This window comes from Sorex araneus, chromosome 1 (genome assembly GCF_027595985.1).
Source record: "Sorex araneus isolate mSorAra2 chromosome 1, mSorAra2.pri, whole genome shotgun sequence".
NCBI lineage: Eukaryota > Metazoa > Chordata > Mammalia > Eulipotyphla > Soricidae > Sorex > Sorex araneus.
In genome coordinates, this window is record NC_073302.1 from 93250246 (window position 1) to 93265516 (window position 15271).

The 15271-nt window shown below is 37.7% G+C and overlaps 1 protein-coding gene across 1 annotated transcript in view; it reads right to left on the bottom strand.

Moving 5' to 3' along the window:
- TMC1 (transmembrane channel like 1) overlaps nucleotides 1–15271 on the bottom strand; it is a 163112-nt gene that overhangs the window by 20764 nt on the left and 127077 nt on the right. The window contains exons 10-14 of the mRNA XM_055122337.1: nucleotides 14072–14216; nucleotides 13335–13529; nucleotides 11358–11537; nucleotides 11081–11242; nucleotides 2491–2619 (exon numbers count right to left, since the gene is read on the bottom strand). Of these exons, the coding sequence (XP_054978312.1) occupies nucleotides 2491–2619; nucleotides 11081–11242; nucleotides 11358–11537; nucleotides 13335–13529; nucleotides 14072–14216 (811 nt within the window). The remainder of the gene's footprint in view (nucleotides 1–2490; nucleotides 2620–11080; nucleotides 11243–11357; nucleotides 11538–13334; nucleotides 13530–14071; nucleotides 14217–15271) is intronic.

The window sequence follows — 15271 nt, forward strand, 5'->3', positions numbered from 1 at the left end:
TAACTATCTTGAGGAAAATTTCTTCTATGCATATTTTTATTAGGAGTTTAAAAAAACATGAATAGGTATTTGATCTTGTCAAATGTTTCCTCTGCATTTATTGATTGAATCATATTGCTTTATTTTTCCTTATACTGATATGGCATGTTATGTTGATTGGCTTGCTTATACTAAGCCATGCTTGCATCCTGAGGATGATTTATAGTTGGTTGTTGGTAAATGATCTTTATAATACATTTTTGCACTCAATTGGCTAAATTTTGTATATATATACATATATATACTTCCCTCAATGATTTTATGAAAAATGGGTAGGTAGTGTCTTATGAGGTGTCACATGGCTGAAAAACATAATAGAAGAAATTTTATTTTCTATGACTGTAACAGGAAGTTGTCTCTTATTGTATTTGGACTAGCCTAAGAGCGTGTCAGCACTAAGAAGATAATAAATCATAATAATTTAAGTGTAGCTTATATCCATGCAGATCATGTTATATTGACCTTATATATGAAGAAAAATTTTCTAGCACTGAAGAAGAAAGCAGTAAGGTATACACAACAATCAATGGCTTAGGAAAGAATGACATTTTATGTCTGCCTCATCAGAGCTGAATCAGGTCTGAAAAATAGGAATAAAACCAAGCCAGTCTAATACTTCATCATAAGGAATGAGAAAGCTGTGTGAGAGCTTCCTGTATCTATAACATTACATCATAGTTGTTCACCAAACAGCATTATGTCACTGCCTTGGCTCATCTGAGAGGCGCTTTCAGAGAAGGTGACTGAGATGGCTTAACAAAATACAATCTCAAAGTCAGACAAAGAAAGGGTCTGGCCTAGCATCCTTAAAATTGTTGTGAGTGCAGGACACTACAGACCAGAGGTCACAAATCAGTAAGAAGGCCATCAAATAATATATCTTTACTGGTAAGGAGAGAAGCATCGTTGGCTTGAGAATGTTAAAGGAATCGTAAGTGAGCCAGAGGTATAGTAGAGGGATTAAGGCACTTGTCTTGCTTGTGACAGACTCCAAGGTGGGATGGTCCTGAGAGCATCACCAGGAGTTATCCCTGAGCACAGAATTAGGAGTAAGCCCTAACTATCTGTGGGTATGGCCCTATGACAAAACAAAGAAAAACAAAAGATAAAACAAAAGTACAACTGACTTCCTGGGTCCAAGACTTGGAATCAGGCATAGTTTTATCTATAGATGTTGTTTGTATTATAGTGCTAAAATGTGAAGGTTCAACATTGAGTTAATAGTTAATACTCAATGTCTGCTATCTGACAAGCATGGTTCAAAGCCAAGAAGTCAGGTCTCTGTTTTAATAGGGATTTCATTTTAACAGAGGAGATGGATAATAAGCACATCTAAACATAGAAATGTCAATATGAAGAAAATAGAACAGGAGCTTAAATAACAAGATGCCTGGTGGACTATGTTAGATTGGATGATCAGATATCTAAAGAGGTGATATTTCACTGAGTCCTTAATATCAAGAAATCAGCCCTCTTAGAGGGAGGAACAGCCAAATCAAGTTTGAGGACCATCCTGTGTTTGAGCATAAGAACTCCAGATTGAACATGAATTTTATAAAGCAAGAGCAAAAGTGGAAGGTGGTTAGAACAGAGGAAAATCTATAAAATCATATAGAGAACTGGGATCCCACAAAGATGCTTAAAATTCATTCTAAGAACTCATGACATCACTGGACTATTTTAATCAAATGAGAACCAATAGCATCTTGAGTCTAATATTCAGAGATTGTTTCATTTGCAAAGAAGGGATATGAGAACTTACTGCAGAGTGATGCGTGTTCCTCTGCCTCTCTCAAGTTTTGTAGAGGGACCTAGGCTCATACATACAGGATGAACGGAAGATGGAATTAATACTAGTGGGTTTCCGAAAACTGTTTTGTGGGAAAGGAAGTCACCTTCTCAGAATTCAGTTTTTCAGACTTGAGCATCAAACTAAACTTTGAAACTTCCGCTTTCCATTTTTGTCTCAATCAAACTCTTATTAGACTGCATTCTATAATACCATAAATATAATTTGCTATTGAATATTTTTATCCCCAAAATATATGGCACACAGACTAGCAGATAGCAAATGTCCAAGAACTGGATATGACTCAAAGGATTGATAGAATGGCACGACACATCTGGCGTTGCTTCTAGAAATGTCAGCAAGATTCCCTAGAAGGTGGGTGATTAACTATGGTTCCAGATTTATTGTGTTATTATCCCATTTTAACACACAGGTTGAAATTTATTGCATTAGCCACACTGAGTTGATTTTACTAGAATGTTGTGAGTGATGACATTCAAATCTATCTGTCTCTGAATTAAAATTGTCCTCACTCATTTTCATTTTTTAGCATCTAAAAAGCAATCCTAGCCATGAATTTCTAATCTCTCTTACTCTTGCAGATGTGTTGAATGACACCACAATGAGTGATCTAATAAGAGAATAATCATGATCTTACTTACATATCCATATTCCAGGTCCCAGCACCAGCAGTAATTGCAGAACCTTACGAAACATGCTCGAAGAAAGTCCCCAATGAGAATTGTGACATAGGTGGTCAGGACATCAGAAACAGTCAGTCGCACGAATTCCTGTTGATATAGTATATGTATTACAATGCACAGTTTCTTCTTTAAATGGCTCTAGTGTCCTCATCAACTGTTTCATGATTCTACATAGTATTGGTTGGAAAACTTTGAGATCACATCCATTGATATTCAGGGGTTACTCCTGGCTCTGCACTCAGGAATAATTCCTGGAGGTGCATGGTAGCGGGACTGATAGGGGGTGCCAGGGGTTGAACTATACGCAAGGCAAGTACCTTACCCACAATACTATCTCTTCAGTCCTTGGAGGGAAAACTTTAAAGAAACTAATTAGCAATATCAAGAAAATGGAAAATGTTTCACTCCTAATTCTCTAGGCTAAAAGTATTCTTTGTCATTCCAAATGACTATATTACAGTCTTGTTACTGAGAAAATTTTCCTAAGATTGAGACAATAGAGTCAGGGAAATAGCTCAAAGAGCTGGATAGCTTGCTTTGTGTGTAGTGGTCTCCAGTTTCAAGCCAGCACTGTTGATGCCTGAGCACTGTTTTGGCGGCCTCGGTATAATTGGGTTTGGACAGCACAGCTTTGCTAGGCTGAGGATTGAACTGCATGGGTGGGTTTTGTATATCAGGAATGGCCCTGGCCCCTGCGCACTACATGGAAGACATTCTATTCCTTACTGACTCTGTGAGACCTGGAGATTTCCTTCACAAAGCCTGCATACTTGAGTTTTTCAACTGTAATTTTTCAACTACTGTGAATGAGGCTTATCTGAGTCTGTGGAGACCAGCCATGAGCATGGCAGCGATTGGGTTCTGATAGACTGCAGTTGCCTGCGCTCTGTTAGGGCAGGTGTTGGGATTCACCTGCCTCGCCAGGGTGCCCCAGATATGAGGTTCAACCTTGTGGGGGTCTGGAGGCATCTCTTTTTTCTATATTCTTAAACTCTCTTGTTTATTCCCCAGGCAATTTGAGTTCTTAATACTTTATTTAGATTTATTTAGATTTTAAATTCTAATAAGTAGCATCAATTAGAGATAGATTTTAAGGTGCTTAGATATATATATATATAAACATAGATACATTTTTATATCTTAAAATATTTTACTTATATATCATGATCACGATCACGATCATGAAATCTCGTAAATTGTTGATTTCTCGAGCTGGCTCAGTAACCTCTTCATTCATCCTTTCCCTGAGATCTTAGACGTCTCTCTTGATTCAGCCCTCCCAACGATGTCCCATTGGAGGCTCTTTCAGGGTTAGGGAAATGAGATCCAGCTTGTTACTGGCTTTAGCATATGAATACACCATGGGAAGCTTGCAAGGCTGTCCCATGTGGGCAGGAAACTCTCAGAAGCTTGCCAGGTTCTCCCAGAGGGAGAAGTAGGCTACAAGATATCGCTTCTCAGCCTTGCTTCTGGGAGCTTGCTTTTAAGTCTCTGGATGTAGGTCTTTGATGGGATTACACACACTTGGGTTCCTCTGTCGGTACCTTCATGCATGAGGCCTGTCCGAACATGTGGAGACGGGCCTCTCGCATGGCTGTGGCTAGGTTCTAGTGGTCATTGGCCGCCGGGAGCTCTGCTCTGGGCGGGGAGGGAAGCTGGATCCCATCCCCTCAGAGGGGCCCCGGGGAAGACAGCCAGGCATGTGGGCAAGACACTCAGTGGTTAAGTCACTTGCCTTGCATGAAACTGAGCTGGGTTTGATACCTGCCACTCCATAAAGCTACCAGGAGTGATCTCAGGTAGAGAGGCAAGATTAAGCCCTAAGCACTGTTGACTGTGGCCCTGTAATCAAAAGAGAAAGAAAAGAATAAGAGAGAGAAAAAAAGAAAGGAAAGGTGTAAGGAAAGATGGACAGAAGGAATGAAGGAGGGAGGGAGGAAGGATGGATGAAGGGATGGAGGAAGGGAAGAAGGGAGGAAGGCAATTGACAACCACCATACTATTTCTACATCTCTGAGCACTATATTTCAGCTATGTTATGTAAAGAAATATGTTACTTTAATCTATTTCATTTTAATCTAGTGTTGAAAGCTTTTCTGGTATGGGCCTCAAAACCATTTGCTGACCTGGCAGTAGAAACCAATGGTTTTATATGCCTATATATATGGAAAATATTTTAAGATATAAAAATATATATGGGCAGAGAGTCTCTTGCCCGCACGCCTGGCTGTATTCCCCAGGGCCCCTCAGAGGGGATGGGCTCCAGCTTCCCTCCCCACCCAGAGCAGAGCTCCTGGTGGTCGAAGACCTCCGGAACCTAGCCACAGCCATGGTCAAGGCCCCTATCTAGACGTTAGGACAATCCTCATGAACGAAGGTACCGGCAGAGGAACCCAGGTATAATGTGTGTAATCCCATCAATGGCCAACATCCAGAGACTTAAAAGCAAGCTCTCAGAAGATATCTTATAACCTACTTCTCCCTCTGGGAGAAACTAGCAAGCTACTGAGAGTTTCCTGCCCACATGGGACAGCCTCACAAGCTTCCCATGGTGTATTCATATGCCAAAGCCAGTAACAAGCTGGATCTCATTCCCCTGACCCTAAAAGAGCCTTCAATGCGGCATCGCTGGGAAGGCCAAGTGGAGAGAGGCTTCTAAAATCTCAGGGATAGGACGAATGGAGAGGGTATTGAGACCACCCAAGAAATTCAACAATCAACGGGATTTTGTGATATATCTCGATGTCTTCTTGTCTTGGTCAATCCAGTGATGTCAGGAGACATCACAAGAGACAACACTATAGTCATTCCCTGATGGGAATTTGGAAATTGATGCTAATGAAGCTTCAGAGGCTGATTCAGCATTATGAACAAGGACACAGACTCTGAGCTGACTCTGTAGGCTGAACTTGAACCCCTGTCTTATGAAATCTTGAACAAATTGCCTTACCTTTCATTATCACAGTCTCCATATCTATAAATTGGTATAAGAATATAACATCTCATCATACCAGAACCCAATACATCAATCTCCATATCATAAATTGCTCCTCACTGTGTACCATGTATGGATGATAAAGACTGCCTGGATGCAAAAATTCAATTTTAGATTTCTGGCATTATTTTTCTGTTTGTCAAGATCTTCCTTCAAGTGTGGTCTATTACAAACAAAAAATAGTTGATTACTAATAAAAGAATAAAGAATATAACATCTCTTGTAAATAACACTTCTTTAATTAAATTTAAAAATAAACTTTAAAATGTGTCTGTCACGTTAGCTGGAGGGGTGATGAGGAGAAGGCAGAAGCTTGGGAATGCTGGTGGAGGGAAGGAGAAACTGGTGGTGGGATGGGTGCTGGAACAGAATATGTCTAAAGCCCAACTATGAACAACTTTGCAAATCATGATGCTTTGATAAAATAAAATTTTAAAAAGTTATAAAAAGAAGATTACATTTCAGGAAGTCATATATAAATTCAGAGATAAATGGTTTTTTTCTTTTTAAAGACTTTTATTTTTTTTTTCTTTTTGGGTCACACCTGGTGATGCACAGGGGTTACTCCTGGCTCATGCAGGCAGGAATTATCCCTGGCGGTGCTCAGGGGACCATATGGGATGCTGGAAATTGAACTCGGGTTGGCCGCGTGCAAGGCAAACGCCCTACCCACTGTGCTATCGCTACAGCCCCTCAGAGATAAATGTTTGTAATATTAGAGGCATTAAGTAAATGCTAGCCATTTAGACTATTCCTTCTTCTTTCCCAGACTTTAATTCAGGAGTTGTTCTATTGCTTCATATAGCTATCTTCCAAGAGTGATTGTAATGTGCCTACAATGCTATTACAGAAGAGACTAAAGACTGCATCCTGAGAATCCCAGGAGAGATGAAAGAGTCACCAGATTATATCACATTCAAACTCAGAGTCTCATAACCTTGTTTAGGGGGAAAAAAGGCAGAGGGCATCCATACAGTAAAAAAAGCAATATTCAAAATGTTCTTACAGAACAATTTCTGAGTCTTTTGGATGAATCCCAAATATTAATTGCAAAAATATTTGTCTTTTTTTTCTGGAGTCACTTTTTAAAAAAATGGCTAAAATACATATTTCTAAGTAAATGGATATAGCCAATAACCACTTAAAGGCCAAAGTCAGACCAGAACTTCCCAGAACTCAGGATTTTAGGTGACTCGTATTCTCCTTGTCCTTAGGAATTTTACCTCCTTTATCAATATTCCAGTAAGAACCACAAATCCCTTCCCTATGACTGATCATTGCAAATACTCCCACAAGAATATAATACTCTTAGGGATGCAGTAAAGGGAAAGAGAAGGGGGGAAATCCAACTATAGATGGCATTAAGGTAAGATAATGTAAGGAGGAAAGGTACTAGAGACAAGATACTTTAAAGGCTGGAGAGTTAGTGTAGGGGTTAAGGTCTTGCTTGGCATGTGACTTACCCAGATTTAATCCCTGGTACTATATATGGCCCCACAAGCACTGTCAGAAGTAATTACTGAGTATCAGAAATAACAAGAATAAGTCAGGAATAAGCCCTGAGCACAGTTAGGTATCTTTCCCCACCCAACAAAAGTAAAATAGAAAATAGAATTTTTTAAAAGTCAATATAAGTCACTTTATCTGGATGGTTTTAAGAACAATAAAATAATATTTTACTTAGACATTAAAAGTAAAAACATGAAATAAAGAAAACATAGGCAAAATGGTCCATAATATTATCGTCAATAGTGATTTCAGAGATTCAACATATGTAAGAAAATGAAAAAATATACAATAAATAAGTAGCATTATGTCAAACTAAAATGCTAGAAGGACAGATACAGAATGATCTCTCTCATATGTGAGATATAAAAAACATAGTTAAGGGACAACAAAGGGTGAAAGGCAACTGAACCTGAGAAGTGGTCTACTGAACTGAGCTTACCATGATGGGGAAGGAGGGACAAGTCTGTAGATGGGGCATACACTCTGGTGGAGGGGCGGGCTGAAGCATGGTGTGCATAAAACCCTAACCTTTATAGTATTGTAAAGCACAGTGTCTAAAATTTAAAACATTAAAAAATAAAATGATCTTCATAGCAAAAGAAACTAAAATGAAAATTAATTGCATCAAATGGGAGAGTATAAAATATTGAATGGGAGAGAATAATTGAATAGATGCTTCTCAAAAAAGACAACTTGATGGAAACATGGACATTTTAAAAATATTCATTATCGGGCGGCGCGGCAGTGGTGGTGGCGGCACCCATGTGGTGACCGCCATCTTCTAGAACCCACTACCTAGAGGTACGAGCTTGCAGTTGGCGCGGAGGAGATCTTGGGATGGAAGTGTTACCAGCACGATCTCTGCCCAAACGAGCTCCGGAGCAGCCGCACACAAAAATGGCTCCTCTGCTCCTTACAGACTATGATTCTAGAGGGCTACTAACCACTTTTGGCACCCAGCGACTTCTTATAGAAATGCATCAAGACTGTGAACTGAGCTACAACTCTATGCCACCCCAGGAGGGGAAAGGTTTTTCTCTTTCCACATTCTCTTTCGGAGGGGGTGGCAGCAGCGGTGGCACCCACGTGGTGACCTTCATCTTCTAGAACCCACTACCTAGAGGTATGAGCTTGCAGTGATGTGGCGCACAGGAGATCTTGGGATGGGATGTTACCGGCACACTCTCCACCCAGACAAGATCTGGAGCAGCCACACACAAAACTGTGAACTGAGCTAAAATATTAGAAATCCATATCAGAGCTCATATATTCCTCATTCTCAGCAATGGAAAACAAATTATCAAATGATACCTTTTCAGCAGGTTTGATTATTGGGAGAAAATTCTAAATAATGATAGTTTTCTGTTGAAATATTGAATGTATTCAAAGTATATAGAGAGTAAAGTGAAGATCATTAGCCACAGAGGTGGGGGTGTCAGAGGGGGGGTATACTGGGGTTCTTGGTGGTGGAACATGTGCACTGGTGAAGGAATGGGTGACTGAGTGACTGAGACTTGAACCTGAAAGCTTCATAATTTTTTCTCACCGTGATTCAATAAAAAAAAATTTAAAAAAAATGTTCATTATCACATTAGCAGTGAGATACAAGCAATATGATAACCAAATAGTGCCTCAGACCCATGAGAATGGGCATGGAAAAAATACAAGTGTTGGTAGTAAATTTAGAGAGAAAAGGAACCCAAATATCTTATTGGTAGTAATGTAAATGAATTCAAATTTTATGGAAAATACTATAGAGATCTAGAAAAATAAATACAAAAAATGCTAACTACCAGGGCTGCAGAGATAGTATAGCAGCAGGTAGGGCTCTTAACTTGCATGTTTCCAGTCCAGGTTTGAGCCTAATATGGTCTGCCAGGATTCATTCCTGAGCCCAGAGCCAGGAGTAAGCCCAGAGCATCACCAGCTGTGTCCTCCTCCACACCCCCCCAATAAATTACCATAAAATTCACTTATTCTACTTCTATGTTCTCTTCAAAGAACAGCAACACATCATTTGAGAGTCTTCTGCATGTGCCTAGAAGCAGCCTAAGTGCCCCCTACTTTGCTCCTATGGGTCCATCTTGCACACCAGAAGCCCCATGAGCCTAAACCAAATGTACAACAACAGATCTAAACACAATGGAACACAATAAAGCCATATGAAAAGGTGAAATCATGCCGTCTGGTGCAATGTGGATGGAAGTGGAGGGAATCATGTTAAGTGAAATAAGTCAATGGGACAAAGACAAATCAGTTTGACCTCATTCATCAGTGGTATGTAAATAAATGAGACAAGGGATTGAAAGGTTGGAAGGATGTAAACTGTTGGCTCCAGAACACAGAACTGAGAATGCCAAATAAGTACCAGAGGGTCAGGGTAGTGAGTGACTGAGGAAATAATGAGCTGGACTGAATATAACATACAATCATTGGTGAAGTATCATGGGATCTTTGGTGGTAGAGTTAACATACAAGCATGAAAATCATGTCTAACATTATTGTAAACATGTGACCCAAGCTATAACAATAAAAATTGAGAAACTGAGCATTGTTGACTTGTGGCTGTGGAATTAGAACATAGTATGCGTGAAGCTCTGTTATTTATAATATTGTAAGCCATGGTGCCAAAATAAACATTGGAAGGAAAAAACCCATAATTTTCATTGAGTGTCACTGTTGAGAAAAACATTTCTTTATTCTGAGTTTAATTTTCTGTGTCCCCTTTGTAATTTCATTAAACTCACCCCTCATGATAATAAATCCTTTACTTAATCAAATCATCAAAATCCATTTACCATGTAAAGGAACATAGTCATAGGTTTTAGTGATTACCAAATAGACAACTTCTAAGGGCCATTATCCTGTTGCCCACACTGTAGATCAATACACCTCTATACTAAATGAAGGCAAATATTGTTTTATTATTTTCTTTATAATAGTTTCTTGCCCCATTTGATGAAGTATGCATGACTGAAAATTACATCTTTTATAGCATATAACTAGCTGGAGACTTTTCTCTGGTTCTTGGTAGCTTACAAAAGAAATTAAATCCTTAATTATACAATATTACTTTTAAGACTCATTCTTCATGATTTGTTCCTAATATAAAACATTCCCCCTACAGTTGAAACAGCAGTTGACTAGTTTAAGTCTACAGTAGCTGATTAAATGTGAAGGTAATTTGTCTAAATTACATTAATTTCATAAGACTAATACTAACTTTCAGTTTTCCTTTAATCTCATAGAAAATAAATATTCAGTAAAAAATTATTCAAATAATTTACAAAGACCACATTACTGCCGAAATTGAGTTGTCATCAAATAGAGGCACATATTTTTAAGCATAATAAAGCAGTGTGTTAAAACACAAATTATGATATGTATATAAAGCATATAAATTACAATGAAATAAAATTAAAGATTTTTCAAAATGTAAATTGGATCTTCAAAAAGATGGGCTAAATTAATTTTGTTTTGTTTTGATTTTGCTTTTAGTTTGTTTGACTTTCTATACAGGAAAGAAAGCCAGTAAGTGGCATTATTTCTTTTATCTAAAAAATACCTGTATGTGTAACCTAAAATAAAATTTTTAATGCTAAATGGACAACTTTTTGACAAAACTTGACACTTATGAAAGTACTATTAAAATATGCTCCCCAGTGTGATATAGTTACAAAATATATCACAGAGTTCCATCTTGGGCTGCATTTATTATGGATGCTTGATTATAACACAAATAGTAAAAATCTGAAATCATTTAAAAATAGTCTTCCTTTATATATAACTACAAAGTGGGTGTATATGTAGTATTTATCTTAATATATGTATTACATGAGTACATATATATGGAATTCATGCACAACACATGTTGTTTAATTTATTGAATATCCAAGTGTTCAATTTATTGAATACCCAATATTTTAAAACTCCTGAGTATATTTTGCTGATAAGAAAAAACTAGGACATACTTATCAAGAAATACTGACTCTGTATTTTTGAATCAATGAAATGAACCCTTGCACACTTCTGCTGTGTCATTACCTGCCCCACCATTGTTTCCCAGCACGGCCCTCGAGGTACATCTGCAGGATGCACAAAAAAGGGTGGCCCAGTAGTATTTCCAGTGAGGGATGCGTTGTAGGCTTTAATCATATTGGCTTCCCATAAGGTAATATTGGCTTTGACTAGCTTCTCCTCTTCAATCTAGAAGTGAAAATAATGAAAAATTGAAGTGAAGACAGAGTTCAATGCAGCCAATGCTAAAACTAGGAATGAAACATCCAGCTGATGGCAAGGGCAATTTTGACACCAGACTTACCTTGTTGTTAATCTCATCCATCAGAGCAAGAATAAATACATACAGGTTGCCTAAAAGAAGAGCAAAAATGCGTCCCAGTAGCCATTTCAGAGCAATGAGGGGATGGTAGTCTTCCAATTCAGCAAATAAATCAAACAGTGTTGGACAGAACATCCCCAGGAGGGACATTACCATGTTCATCTACAAGGACACACAAAGGATGAACTAGGTTAGTGACATTTAAAAATTATTATTATTTTCTTCCAATAGGTTGCAAGATTTCAGCTATGTTCCTTTGATCATAAAGCAGATTATTTTATGTATCTTAAAACTTTACTCTTAAGCTACAAATGCAATATTTAATTCACATTCTTGAGGTATATCTGTATATAATTTCACAAGATCTTATATGTGCCAGTGATAATATCCCTCTTGCTGACATGATAAGGGCTTAAATTACATCATTTTCTATTCAAAGAATATATATTACGCTATATACTAATCATTTTTGATATTATTATGCACTTCACAAGAAGATTTCCAAAGCAAATGGCATATGACCTTGAGTTATAAGGCCCAAACTGGATAACTAACTTAAGAATCATCACAAGAGCACATTAAATCAATTAGAATGGAAGAAATCTTTGAGATAGACTCAAGGCTTAATACAGAGTAGTGAAAATGTAAATTGTTAGTGACAAAATAAAATTCATTTTGTCAAAGAAAACAGAAGACCAATGAGAAGAAATCACATTAGTTAAAGATAAGATAGCAAAGTTCAGAAAATGAAGAACTGATTCATAAAGCCAAAGGTAAGAGAAAATGATGGTACAAAATGGGGTCTGCAGGGAGACAAAGAATGAGAGCACAAATATGAATATGGAAATTAAAAAGCAGTATGTGTTTTTATCTGTGGACTAACAATACTGTGTCCTCATTATTTTATTTATTTTTTGTTTGTTTGTTTTTTGTGTTTTGGGCCATACCTGGCTGTGCTCAGGGCTTACTCCTGGAAGACTCAGTGGACCATATGGAGCAACAGGGATTAACAGCTAGGCAGCATGCAAGGCAAGTACCCTACCCACTATACTATTTCTCCAGCCCATAGTGATTATTAAGAAAAAATAAGTCAAAGAAAGAACCCAAAGTGTGCACTGCTTTTATAATTAGGGAAAGGCCCTTTGAGCTAAAATCAAAAGTTTTCAGGTGACCCTAACAAATGTCTTCCCTAAATACCTGATCAAACTGTAACTACTAAGCATTTCATATATCCCCTTGAGAACTGCTAGGTTATACTTAGAAAATTTTTGTCTATATTTTTCCATTTTTATTCAGAGTCTTATATAAACATGTCCAGTAGAAGCTAACAAACAGGAATGGCATAATATAAACTTAGTAAGGTATAATTTCGGCCTTAAGAAAAACCTGGCAGATGCCCCCTTCTCACTTTGTCAATTGGATTTATGTCTTAAACTCAGGCATACTGGGCATTTGTCTTGTACCCTGAGAGAGCAAACAAGATGGGGGGAGGGATGAAAAAAAAACAACAGAAAAAACTGGCAGATTCTGTGTGATCCTATATTAAACAAACAAACCTAAATTCTATTTCATCAGATTTGTAAAGTTCTTTCTGAATCCCCATCATTGCCCGACATAGTCCTAGGATTCAAGAGTTTCCCAAATAGGGATACCTACTTCTTTTTTTCCTCATATTCTTTGATTTATATGTCGATATTTCTTTTAACTGCAACTTTCTATAATGTCACAAAAAGAAGAGCGCACAGCCAATAGGTAAATTTGAATAATAGAATGGAGTAAAAACTGTGACATCATCAATGATCTCTAATGAGAGGGTGGAGGGAATAAGTTAAGGTAAGTTTATTTAATATTCCAAAAGATTACAGAAGAATAACCAATATTTAATATTACAGAATATCACAAAAGATTAATAAAAGAAAGCCATAAACGTCAGGTTCTAAGCACATAAAAAACATGTACTTCATTTTTTTCCCACCACCCAAGGGAGTCAGGATCCATCTGAGCGAATTCCTGAGATCGCTTCACAGCCCAAAAGATGAGGTATCCACTGCCGCCAAGGGTTAGAAACACGAAGAAGTTAGCAAGAAATCTCAGGAATCTAATCAAATGTACGTTTTCTTCAACCTGAGCCGCTCTTTCTTCGATAATAGCTTCCTGTACCCGGACAACACAAAAAAGGAAGTATATAAGTAACAAAAACTATCATGAACTCAGGAACTATACTTGCAAATATCAGTATGTAAGAGATGAAAGAGTAACTTAATCTGAGTTTCTACAAACAAAGTGAAAATTCCTAAAAGTGATGGCAAATGAGAGAAGATAGAATTCTTCCAAACATATGCTTACCTGTTCCTAGGACAGTCTTCAGTCTAAATTCTCTACTAATACAGTAGGGGGAAACGAAAACTTACAATAATATTGAGCTGAACTTTAAATACTTAGTAAAATTTCTTTCATTAGTTAATGCCTGATACCTATTCCTAATGATTAACAGGTTCAATCCAATAGCTTGTTTAATTACTAATTTAGAAAGGAAATATTCCTTTCATGAATCATTAGGTAATTGTTAGGCAGAATCAGAACTCTGACAAAATCATGTTAAATAGGAATTATGTTACTTTCTTTTAGATTGGATAGTGAATAACTCTAATTTTACTTATAAATAAAATAAAAGCTTCTTAAGTTAACAACTTTACCTTAAAATTCATTGTGATAGAATTAAATTTGTTGTCTGCTGTTTCAGGATTACCAATTAAATAGTCCCAGCTGCAGAAAACTTTCCAGCTGAAGTTGAAAGTATTGTCATCACCACCTCCATCATCCCCAATATTTTTGGTCATCCTATAAAAACACAGTTTAACTGAGCAATCAGAGAATAAAAAGGGAGACTTTAGGAAGAGGCGAAGTATCCTAATTATAGGTAAGTTGAAGAAGCAATAGTTAAATGATGTACGTGCTTAACTAAGTTTCTTCTAGAACAGAAGGAACAGTATAGTGGATTGGGTGCATGCTTACTTTCATATAGTGAACTCCTTTGTCAAGAATCAGTTGACCACAGATCTGGGATTTGACTTTGGGTACTTGATTTGGATAGTCTTTGACCTATTGATCAGAGTGGTTCCTTAGCTCATTGCCATATTTTTTTTTTATTAAGTCACCATGTGGAAAATTACAATGCTTTCAGGCTTAAGTCTCAGTTATACAATGCTGAAACAACCATTCCTTCACCAGTGCACATATTCCACCACCAAAAAATCCCCAGTATACCTCCCATCCCTCCCCCCGCCCCTGCCTGTGTAGCTGATAAATTTCACTTTACTTTCTCTTTACTTTGGTTACATTCAATATTTCAACCAAAAACTCACTATTATTGTTAGGAGTTCCCCACTAGAGTCAGACCTGCTGTGAAGAGATATGAGGTTTTGAGGTTTTGGATTTCTGTATTTTAGCAACTAAGTCCAGGGAAATTTCTTCCAGAAATTGAATCATTGCAAGTTTTTATCTCTCATTAGTGGTCCTTATAATATGGCGGCCGCCACGCCCTTTCACACCGCCCCCCCCCCCCGCCCCAGCAAGGAAAAGGCGAGACAGAAAAACCTTTCCCCTCCTGGGCAGGCATGGGGCCACGGCTTAGTTCTGTCTGGAAACATTCTACAAGGAGCTGCCTATACCAAAAGTAGTTTAGCTGGCCTCTGGAATCATGCTCGTGCAGCTGCGGTGAGGCCACACACGTGCGGCCCCTGGGATCACATCTTGGTGGAGCCTCATTGCCATATTGTTTTGATTAAAATTAGTTTAAAATATAGTTTCAGATTAGATGAGATACCTCCTAACTTCATGTAGCACTGTAACACTATCGTCTTGTTGTTCATCAATTTGCTCAAGCAGGCACCAAT